The sequence below is a fragment of the Microcaecilia unicolor genome, chromosome 12 (assembly GCF_901765095.1).
Source record: "Microcaecilia unicolor chromosome 12, aMicUni1.1, whole genome shotgun sequence".
NCBI lineage: Eukaryota > Metazoa > Chordata > Amphibia > Gymnophiona > Siphonopidae > Microcaecilia > Microcaecilia unicolor.
The window spans coordinates 1,754,040-1,766,101 of NC_044042.1; the positions used below are offsets into that span (position 1 = coordinate 1,754,040).

A 12,062-nucleotide genomic window follows, 5' to 3' on the forward strand; every position below is an offset into this window, starting at 1 on the left:
AACAGGACCAACATCAAAATCAAGATGCATATGCATGCTTACATAAACATACATACACATGTACATTAAAAAAAAGTCATTTAAAACCAGAACATAATTATCGTGGTTAAAAGAATATAGACCAATCATCATATATACTATCCTATGTACACATACATACACATATACATATAAGAGATAATAAAATATGAAACATCATCATCATGGCCTGAGAAATATTAACCATTCATCTATATATATATATATCTACATATATCTATCTCCCTATACACGTCCTCATTTACACATACTTATTCACAAGCTTCAAAATATAGATAATATATATATATATATCTTCCTCTTATATGTAATTAGACTCTGGAATTCGTTGCCGGAGAACGTGGTACGGGCGGTTAGCTTGACGGAGTTTAAAAAGGGGTTAGATAGATTCCTAAAGGACAAGTCCATAGACCGCTATTAAATGGACTTGGAAAAATTCCGCATTTTTAGGTATAACTTGTCTGGAATGTTTTTATGTTTGGGGAGCGTGCCAGGTGCCCTTGACCAGGATTGGCCACTGTCGGTGACAGGATGCTGGGCTAGATGGACCTTTGGTCTTTCCCAGTATGGCACTACTTATGTACTTATGTACTTATGTATATGTGTATGTATGTGTACATAGGATAGTATATATGATGATTGGTCTATATTCTTTTAACCATGATAATTATGTTCTGGTTTTAAATGACTTTTTTTAAATGTACATGTGTATGTATGTTTATGTAAGCATGCATATGCATCTTGATTTTGATGTTGGTCCTGTTTTATTGTATTATATATTATACATTTTTAATGATATGTTTTTAATGATATATGTTTATGTATTTTTTATGTTAGACCCCTGATGCAGGCGTTTGTACGCCGAAACACGGCCCGTGTCGGGTTTTCATCATAAATAAAGGACTGCATTTTTCTCAATCCTGAAGGCCCAGTGTTTACTTTGTCTGTTTGTTTAGAAGCTAGTTAGGCAAAATTTCACTGGGTGGCGCTGCAATCCACTCTTTGGCGTACACCCTGTAGATCAGCAGTCTTCCTAGTTGGCAATGCAGGGTTAAGGCTTTAATAGCTGAAAGAACAGACCTTTAAAAGTTGTAAATTCAGACCAGGCCTGTGAGATTAAAGTCTTCCATCAAATAGAGAAACAAATGGCTGCACTTAGCACTTCTATGTGAAATTCGTGGAGACAGTGCATAGGTTTCCTTTAGTTTTAAGGAATCTAAAAGATTCAGAGTTATATGTAGTTAAAATAAATTTTGAACTCACGGATTGCAGGTATGAACTTTAGAGTTGCTGGTTCTGATATCCTTGGATGGTCCAATTGATGCAGGTTGCTGTAGGCTTTTTCTTTATTGTCCCAGAGGAAGGATAGATGTAAATAAGGATCCAGCTCCAGTCTCAGAGCATGAGGAGAGTTATTTAGGGGAGATAAATTTTCCTTTCTCCAGCCAAAAATAAATGGAAGAAATTCCGAGTAAAATTGAGGACTGGTGCCTCAACACAGACTGAGCAGAAGTCAGTAAAAGTTTGGGTTATAAATAAATAGAAAATGTAGTTATTTAATCTAAGTTGCAGAGCCGGATGTGAACCCAGCCAACCAGCCCAGCCAGCCTCTTCAATGTATTGCTCCATGGTGCGACCGCACCTCGAATATTGTGTTCAATTCTGGTCACCGCATCTCAAAAAAGATATAATGGAATTAGAAAAGGTACAGAGAAGGGCAACAAAAACGATAAAGGGAATGGGACGACTTCCTTATGAAGAAAGGCTGAAGCGGCTAGGGCTCTTCAGCTTGGAGAAAAGACGACTGAGGGGAGAGGTCTGTGAAATACCGATTGGAGTGGAATGGGTAGACGTGAATCTCTTGTTTACTGTTTCCAAAAATACTAGGACTAGGGGGCATGCAATGAAGCTACAAAGTAGTAAATTTAAAACAAATTGGAGAACTTATTTCTTCACTCAGCGTGTATTTTAAACTCTGGAATTCGTTGCCAGAATATGTGTTAAAAGCAGTTAGCTTAGCAGGGTTTAAAAAGAGTCTGGATAATTTCCTGAAAGAGAAGTCCATAAGCCATTATTAAGATGGACCTGGGAAGATCCACTGCTTATTTCTAGGATAAGCAGCATAAAATCTGTTTTCTTCTCTTTTGGGATCTTGCCAGGTACTTGTTGTGACCTGGATTGGCCACTTTTGGAAACAGGATACTGGGCTTGGTGGACTTTGTCTATCTCAGTATGTCAACACTTACGTTCTTATGTATTTGTAACTCACAAAAGCAACCCGATGTTCATACAGAAGGTCCAGACTGCATGCGATGTGATGAATGGTCTTGGCTTGTGAACTCATCCTGCTATCTGTTCATAATGCCGTCGTGGTGAATTGTTTCACTCACGCTGTTTCACTGCAGTGTGTAGGCCTTAATCCTTAGGATTTGGGAAAATGAAAGGGTGTTGCCAAGTCTAGCTTGTCTTTTTATGAAGGAAAATGTTTACTTTCTGTTCATCAATTCCCCTCTCTGATTTCTGTAAGATGACTTCTGAGCGACGTGATTAAATCCAGCTGAAATGTTTCTCAGGGGCAGGCGCAGGTTTGTTTTCAGTGTCCCCCTTCTGATTATTGGGGGCCGACACGTGTCTGAGGTCTCTCCCCAGAATACTGCTGTCCCCCCCCCCCCCCCCGTCTCTCTTAGACTTAGCAGCCTCACCTGTTCCTAAACCCACAGGCACTTGCTGCCATGCGCCTACAAAACTGTCACTGTTACAGCTCTTCCATGGCATCCGGAAACCCACTCCTCTTTGAAATTCTCCTCTTACCTCTCCCCAGGGTATCGAGCCATGAATTATGGGAGGAAGTGCAGAACTCTGTCAAACCGTTTTGTGTTCTACTGATGGTCAAATATCCGCTGTCTGAAATCAACCCGATACTAACTGCCAGAACTCTAAAGAGTGGCAAGAACTTCTCCTTCTGAGAGAGGACAGCAGCAACAGTGAAGGGTCCCTGGTGGGTTCAGGGCCTGAGGCGCCTGCCTGTCTTTCTGCTGCATGTGGTGACTCGCCAGTACTGGTAACTGGATATTGGTTGTTGCTTCTTGGTGTCTCTGCCCAAGCTTCTGGAACAGAAGGATGGGTTACCTCAAGGGATTTACTTCCACTGCAGAAATTGCTTTAGCTTCTGTGAGTGGCTGGGTACCTGCTGGGGGCTGGAGGGAGGGCTGTGAAGCTGGCCGTGTGGCTATCATAAGGTCTCCACTGTGCGAGATTGAAGGTCATATCATTTTTTGTGCTGTAAATCTTGTAATTTCGTGCTTCAGAGAACAACAAAGTAAGGGAGCCAGCAGGGAGTAAATTAAATCCTCCAGAAGGAGATTCTTGGGTGTGGGAAGAGCTGAGCAAGCTTCCTCAACACCTTCAACCTCCTATGAACTATCTGCTGCTTCTCACTCCTTGTTACCTTCTTAGCACTGAGCCCTCATGCACAGTCCTGTGCCAGCCTGGCACTGAGCCCTCCTACTCTGTATCCTGTGCCAGCCTGGCACTCAGCCTTCGAGTACACTTGGCACACTGCCAGACTGTCATACTGCCTTCCTGGCCCTGTGCCTTCCTGCAGCAGCCCGTCATACTCCCTGCCCCTATGCCATCCTGTGCCACACTAGCACTGTGCCCTCTTGCCCCGTGTCCTTCTGCTGCAGCCCGTCATATTGGCTTCCTGTGCTGTGCCCTACTGCCCTGTGTTGTGCTGGCACTGTGTCCTCCTTCTGCAGCCCGTCATACTCCCTGCCCCTATGCCATCCTGTGCCACACTAGCACTGTGTCCTCTTGCCCCATGTCCCTCTGCTGCAGCCCGTCATACAGCCTTCCTAGCCCAGTGCCTACTGCCCTGTGTTGCGCTGGCACTGTGTCCTCCTGCTCCATTCCCAGTTCTCACAGTGCTTATCTTCATCTTTGCACATTTCAGCACGAGATCCAGCTGCTGAATTTTGCTTGACGCTTACAATCTCCTAGTTTAAGTAATTCAAAGACCTTGCACTCTCCGGAGTCTTTGTAAACTGGGGGGATGTTTTCAGCATCCCAAGGACAAGGGTCCTGAACCCCTGAAAGCCAGGGCTGGATAGAGACGTTGAGTAGTTGAACTGGGGATTCTGACCAGCCACAAAGTTCTCTGTGTCTAAAACCCCAAAATTATTGTTCTCTCTGTTTCTGCCATCCCCTCTCCTTCCCCACCACCCCTCACTTTCATGCTGTGATTTTTTGTAGCCCTTTCATTCAACCCCTCCCTCATAAAAGCTGTAAAACTAGAGGAGTGGGGGAGGGCGAAACAGGTTCGTATTCTTGATTTACTCTCCCATGTCGTTTATGGCATTTTTCAGTCTATTCTGAATTGAAAACATTTCTTTCTTTGAGGGGCAGGGTGTGTTGTCAATAGTGTGTCGCATTGCTCAAATAGGAAGCTAACACAATTTTGTTTTCTTTCCAGTCATTTCAGCTTAAAAACAACATGAAACAACAAGGAAAATGTTCTTGATACTTGTGGTGTCCTTCCAAATGAAGACACATCCTGACTAAATGTTGAGAGATCCTTCTCTTCCCTCATCATGCAGAAGCATCCCACGCGCCATGTTGATGAAGGAGTGGCATTTCCCCAGGATGCATCTCGCTGGCTCCTCTGCCAATGCTCAGACATTAAGTTGTTTTTTTTTAATAAGCCGTTCTGCTTCCTGACGGGCAGATTCTAGCTGTCCAGTTCTCTTAAGTCTTATATATTGCCACAAGGGTTTTTTTCCCCCCCCATTGGAACCCTACAGACATGTTCTACACGAGCCAGTAGGTGTCGCGACCAGGAAAATGATCTAGGTGTTGTCGTTGATGATACGTTGAGACCCTCTGTTCAGTGTGCGGCAGCTAAGAAGCAAATTAAATGTTAGGTATTATTAAGAAAGGAATGGAAAACAAAAGTGAGGACGTTATAATGCCTTTGTATCGGTCCATGGTGCGACCGCACCTTGAATATTGTGTTCAGTTCTGGTCACTGCATCTAAAAAAATATATAGTGGAATTAGAAAAGGTGCAGAGAAGGGCGATGAAAATGATAAAGGGGATGGGACAACTTCCCTATGAGGAAAGGCTAAAGCGGCTAGGGCTCTTCAGCTTGGAGAAAATGCGGCTCAGAGGAGATATGATAGAGGTCTATAAAATAATGAGTGGAGTGGAACAGGTAGATGTGAAGTGTCTGTTTACGCTTTCCAAAAATACCAGGCCTAGGGGACATGTGATGAAACTAGTAAGTAGTAATTTTAAAACAGAAAATAAAGAGAAAATATTTCTTTTTTATATTTAAGTACATAAGTAGTGCCATACTGGGAAAGACCAAAGGTCCATCTAGCCCAGCATCCTGTCACCGACAGTGGCCAGTCCAGGTCAAGGGCACCTGGCACGCTCCCCAAACGTAAAAACATTCCAGACAAGTTATACCTAAAAATGCGGAATTTTTCCAAGTCCATTTAATAGCGGTCTATGGACTTGTCCTTTAGGAATCTATCTAACCCCTTTTTAAACTCCGTCAAGCTAACCGCCCGTACCACGTTCTCCGGCAACGAATTCCAGAGTCTAATTACACGTTGGGTGAAGAAAAATTTTCTCCGATTCGTTTTAAATTTACCACACTGTAGCTTCAACTCATGCCCTCTAGTCCTAGTATTTTTGGATAGCGTGAACAGTCGCTTCACATCCACCCGATCCATTCCACTCATTATTTTATACACTTCTATCATATCTCCCCTCAGCCGTCTCTTCTCCAAGCTGAAAAGCCCTAGCCTTCTCAGCCTCTCTTCATAGGAAAGTCGTCCCATCCCCACTATCATTTTCGTCGCCCTTCGCCCTTTCAAATACTTTTATTATTATAAAGGTAATAGGGACAATGCAGGAAAATAAAAATACATCAGTAAAACAGCAATATAAAAGCCACACTTGAGAAATACAACTCAGCTGCAATAGCAATAAGGAAAGAAAATGAAAAACTATATCTAGGCAAAGAAAGAAAACAAAAAAGAAAAAGCCAAACTGGAACTCCATCTCAATCCACTAAATCTGAAATAAAACCCTAGAAATAATAAGTATTATCGGTACTTAAGAAGTAGTCGGGAAGTAAGTTTAAACAGAAAGAGGTCTAAAATGTTCAAGTTATCTGTCTGGCTTCGAGGAATGGAGGGAAAGTGAGGAAGGTGGAGGAGGAGGGTGAATAGTGGAGTTGCCACAGGGATCGCTGCTATTTAATATATTTATAAATGATCTGACAAACAGAACCACAAGTGAGGTATTTCCACCGTTTGTGTTTTTGAAGTCAAACCAGTTTTTCCATTTTCCATACAAAGGCATTATAACGTCCTCATTTTTGGACAGCCACCTGAGCCAAAACTGCTTAGAGGGGACTAGAGAATCCCTCCATTTTTGTGCAACGCAAACTTGGTCTTCTGGGCTTCCTAATCTTGCCTTCAGTTCCTCTCAGTTGGAGGAAAGGTTGCCTTCTAAAGCTTAAATCTCCCCTTTTTTACTCCAGTCGTACCCCTGCTAGCTAATTCTCATTTAAGAACATTGGGTGTTCTGATTCGTTTTAGCCAGTTTATTGATATTTAATCAGTTATGGACCATTTCTGACATTTTCATACAGTTAAATTAAAATGCGCACTCTTCCAGTACTTTCAAATACACCTTCCTTCCATTGTTCCTATAGGACAAATAACCCACTCAGTACAACTGCATGAGAAGTTATATTCAAACGCCTCTCCCTTAAAAAACATAATTTTGCGCCTTTTTAGAAGTATATGTCTGACTCTTACACCGCAACGCTTTCGCTACATGGATTTCTGGGAAGAAATTATAGGTGAAAAATCAGTTGACACTTTTTGGACTTCAATATGGTCCTACTACTTTCATTCGTCAATTTCATTAGCCTTCGTCAATACACAACTGAAAATTGTATATTCCTCTTATCTTTCCAACATAAAGGAGAAGACTGTGCTTGCCATTTATGGATTTATTGCGGTGTAAGAGGTTGTAATGCTGTAGGAGACACAGCACATATGTGGTAGCAATGTTCATATGTTCAATCTTTTTGGAATTTAATCACTACTTTGGATCCCGCTTTTATTTTTTTTAGGAGTGCCACCAGCTCATCAAGTTTACTTTGACCATTTAAGAAAATATTTTTTCACTCGACATGGAATTAAATTCTCAAATTTGTTGCCAGATAATGTGATAAAAGCAGTTAGCTTAACAGGGTTTAAAAAAAGGTTTGTATAGTTTTCTAAAAGAAAAGTCCGTAAGTCGTTATTAAGATGGATTTGGGAAAATCCACCGCTTATTTCTAGGATGAGCAGCATAAAATCTGTTTTACTGTTCTGGGATCTCGCCAGATACTTGGATTGGCCACTGTAGGATACTGGTCTTGATGGACCTTTGGTCTGTCCCAGTATGGGGGGGGGAGGAACCCAGCCAAGGACCCTGTATGCTGGCTCCAGAGTGGCCTTGGGACTAGGGAGTGACATGGCCTGTTCAGCAGCTGCAGGAGGGTTAGGTATGGTTTTGTACACAGAAACAGAGAATGCCCAGGCCCAGCTGTGTGTATGTATTTTGGGGCACATTCCTAAAGCTGAATACCTTTCTTTGTTACTGGTTGCTGTTCATATGAGTGAGCAGGCCTTTCTTTCTGCCACGCCCTGAGAGCTGCTCTCAGGCTGGGGTGGGAGATAGAAGTCTGTCCAGTGATTTACAGCTCTGGTGTTGAAAGCTCTGAGAAGCCCACATGCTGTTTGCAGAGCTGCCAAGCTGGGCTCCCTCTCGCTCCCTGACCTTTCCTCTTCTTTCCTCCGTGTAATAAAAACCTGCCTTGCAGACAGCACTACAATTACTATGTTGTTTAAAAATGTTCAAAAAAAATAGGAAAAGAGCTTTGAGGTTGGGCCTGCAAAGGCATCAGACATTTTTATTCACGGTTCTTTACCTCTGTTTTGCCCCTGACATGGGGAGGAGGGGGGATGGCTTCATTACGTGCTGTTTCCTGACCCCTCTCCTTGTCCCTCTCCCCTCCTCCAAAATGCAGCTGTGCCCGTGATGTTGGGTAGTGTTTGGTGTGGGTGGATTTGTGATCAGTGCCAAGGACAGAGAAGTTGGGTTAGAGACCTGGCACTTCACATAATTGCCAGCAGGAAAAAAGAGTACTGGGTGCTGCCCATAGGTGGCAGCACTTTAAACCAGACCTACTACTACTACTTAACATTTCTAGAGCGCTACTAGGGTTACGCAGCGCTGTACAGTTTAACAATGAAGGACAGTCCCTGCTCAAAGGAGCTTACAATCTAAAGGACGAAATGTCAAGTTGGGGCAGTCTAGATTTCCTGAATAGAGGTACAATGGTTAGGTGCCGAAGGCGACATTGAAGAGGTGGGCTTTGAGCAAGGATTTGAAGATGGGCAGGGAGGGGGCCTGGCGTATGGGCTCAGGGAGTTTATTCCAAGCATGGGGTGAGGCGAGGCAGAAAGGGCGGAGCCTAGAGTTGGCGGTGGTGAAGAAGGGTACTGAGAGGAGGGATTTGTCTTGAGAGCGGAGGTTACGGGTAGGAACGTAAGGGGCTCAGAGGCTGCTCCTTTTCTGGTTCACTACAAGCCAAGTTGCTCAACAGCACCCCCTGCTGTCTGCTTGTTACTTTCTTAGAACCTATCCTTCCTAAATCAGGAGTTCTCAATCCGGTCCTCGGGACACATCTAGCCAGTCAATATGTGTGAGAAAGATTTACATGCACTTCTTCTATCATATACATACTCATTGTTGGGTATCCTGAAAACCTTTCTGTTTAGTTGTGTCCCAAGGACTGAGTTGAGAACCTCCGCCCTAGATAAAGGTAGATATATCGTAACTGCATAGTTCACCTCCACCTCTCCCCCCGCCCTCTCTTTCAGGCTCTACAGGCTGCAAGACAGTTTCTTCTGCAACAGGCCACAGGACTGAACTCTCCCAGCAGTAATGAGACAAAGGCACAAGCTGTTCAGGTAAGAGGAGTTGGTCTCTCTTTTCTTTCATAGTACTCTAGGGTTACTGGTGTTTCATACACTGAAACGTAAAGGGGAGGGTGTCCATCCATGAGGCCCTTCTGCGGGCAGGCTATTGAGGATGTAATGACTCTTCCTACTACTACTAGTACTAATCATTTCTCTAGCGCCACTAGACGTACACAGCACTGTACACATTATATGCAGGTACTTTCTCTGTCCCCAGAGGGCAGCGCTGTACACATTATATGCAGGTACTTTCTCTGTCCTTAGAGGGCAGCACTGTACACATTATATGCAGGTACTTTCTCTGTCCCTAGAGGGCTCACAATCTAAGTCAAGCTTTTATTGGTCTGTAATTCCCTGGATCAACCCTGGAACCCTTTTAAAAAAATCGGTGCTACATTGGCCACCCTCCAATCTTCACATACTAGGACGATTTTAACGACAGGTTACAGATCACTAACAGCAGATCAGCAATTTCATGTTTGAGTTCTTTCAGTACCCTTGAATGCATGCCATCTGGTCCAGGTGATTTACTACTCTTTAACTTGTCGATTTGGCTCAGAGTGTCTTCCAGGTTCACTGGCATTTCTTTCAGTTTTTCTGCATCGTCACCCTTGAAAACCGTTTCTGGTACAGGTAGATCTCTTACATCTTCTTCTATAAAGAATGAAGCAAATAATTCATTCAATTTCTCCGTTATGGCCTTGTCCTCCCTGAGTGTCCCTTTTGCTCCTTCATGATCTAATAGTCCCACGGATTCACTCACAGTCTTTCTGCTTCTGATATACCTGAAAAAGGTGTTACTATGAGTTTTTGTCTCCACGGCAAGTTTTTCTTCATAGTCTCTTTTAGCCTTCTGTATAGTCTCTGTATCAGTGCTTTGCATTTAGCTTGACACTGCTTATGTTAATTTTTTTTCTTCATTCGGATCCTTTTTCCATTATTTGAAGGATGCTCTTTTGGCTCTAATAGCCTCTTTCACTTCACCTTTTAACTATTCTGGCTGTCGCTTGCTTTTCTTTCCACCTTTGTTAACACGTGGAATACATCTGATCTTCCTTGATGGTATTTTGAAACAACGTCCATGCCTGATTTAAAGTTGTAACCTTCGCAGCCGACCCTTTCAGCTTCTTTTTAACCACTGTCCTCATTTTGTCACAGTTGGCAGGGGTCGGAGGCGACCTGGAGGGTGGTAACTGTTTTATTTTTCTTTCCTGTCCGTGCATAAGCCAATTGCAGCTCACACACTGACGGGAAGGGAGACATTTTTTTCCTCTTCAGCAAATGACTGCATGGTCCCATAGTGGTGTGTGTTGTTTATTTTTCCAACAGCGTACACTTTTTTAACACAGCAGTAATTTACATGCTGTTAACTTACTGCATGGAAAAGCAAAACTTGTGCATTAGAAGCCGTGTGCTAACGCTTCCGTGCAGTGCTCGAACACCAGCTTTGTGCATCAGCTCCAGTGCCAGCAAGGGATGTGCAGTCTCCAGCTTTCTTCTTTTTTTTATTTTGAGATTACAGCTGAAGATTTGCAGCCACTGGTGCGTAGGAAGCACAAAAGAGGGTTCCCTGTGACAGTGTGGATCGCCTCCCTGCAGGGCCTCTCCCATTGGGCTAATTACATTTACTGGAGAACAGCAGGTTTTCTTATTAGTGGCACATGGGATTAATTACCAAGGGAGAGTAATTAGTGTCTGCTCTCCAAGTTCTGCCTTGTTGTGCTGTCGGAAGGGGCTGAGGATTTGGGAGAAATGGGAGGCAGGGGATGTGCTTTCCCCACAGTCCAAGAAATAACATGGGCTGCTCGCTGTGGGTCCTGTTTAACATCCTCTCCTGATCTCCACTAACATCATGTGAAGCAGGAGCACCGTTTGCAGATTGGTCTGACGAGGTCTGTCCGGGAGCACCTGTTGGTTTCCAGTCTGTCCCACAGAAACTGGAAACCATATTGATGTGCTGATGAAATACTTGAGCAGTTGGTGATCTCAAGGGACTTCCACAAGCAGGAACCGAGGAGCTGAGGTTGCTGGTTATGAAAAGGAGATTTGGGATTTATGGAGCTTAGGAACGGGGACTGGCAGGGTTTCACCAGTACACAGACAAGGAGGAAGTGGCATCAGAGGATGGAAAATCTCTTGAAATTGCCAAAATAGTGGGGGTACAGTGGTATTCAGTAAAGAGTGGGAAATATGTTCTAATTGGGAAAATTTGTGCTGATAACACTGTAATAGACCATGTCTCTACCCTCTTTGAGATGAATGTAGATGACGACAAGTCTTGGGCTTAATGCGAGAGTCACCCCACTCTTCACCCACATCTGCTGGGAGGGTGGCCTAATGGTTAGTGCAGCGGGCTTTGATCCTGGCAACCTGGGTTTGATTCCCCACTGCAGCTCCTTGTGACTTTGGGCAAGTCACCTAACCCTCCATTGCCCCAGGTACAAAAGATTGTGAGCCCTCTAGGGACAGAGAAAGTACCTACATATAATGTGTACATAAGCATCGCCATGCTGGGACAGACCAAGGGTCCATCGAGCCCAGCACCCTGTCACCGACAGCGACCAAAAGAAAAAGCAATTTGTCCCGCCCACCCTAGAAATACTGTATTATTCCCTCGTCCATTCAATAACATTCTATGGCTTTTTCCTCCAGGAAGCCGGCCAACCCTTTTTTGAACAGTGCTGCCCTCCAGGGACAGAGAAAGTACCTGCATATAATGTGTACAGTGCTGCCCTCTAGGGACAGAGAAAGTACCTGCATATAATGTGTACAGCGCTGCCCTCTAGGGACAGAGAAAGTACCTAAATATAATGTGTACAGTGCTGCCTACGTCTAGTAGTGCTATAGAAATAAGTACTACTAGTAGTAGTAGTAGGGCTGCAGGAAGGACTCGCGATGCTCTCCATACCTTCTCCTGGTGCCTGTGGTGGTTGTTTCTCCCCCATCCTCTGCATGCTGTCTGCCTGAGGGAGAAAA

The 12,062-nt window shown here is 43.9% G+C and overlaps 1 protein-coding gene across 4 annotated transcripts in view; it reads left to right on the plus strand.

Annotated features, from left to right (window-relative positions):
* The window catches only part of FOXP4 (forkhead box P4), a 104,292-nt gene that overhangs the window by 56,048 nt on the left and 36,182 nt on the right, over positions 1 to 12,062 (plus strand). For all 4 annotated transcript variants that reach the window (XM_030220767.1, XM_030220770.1, XM_030220769.1 and 1 more), the window contains one exon: positions 8,988 to 9,077. In XM_030220767.1, the coding sequence (XP_030076627.1) occupies positions 8,988 to 9,077 (90 nt within the window). The remainder of the gene's footprint in view (positions 1 to 8,987; positions 9,078 to 12,062) is intronic.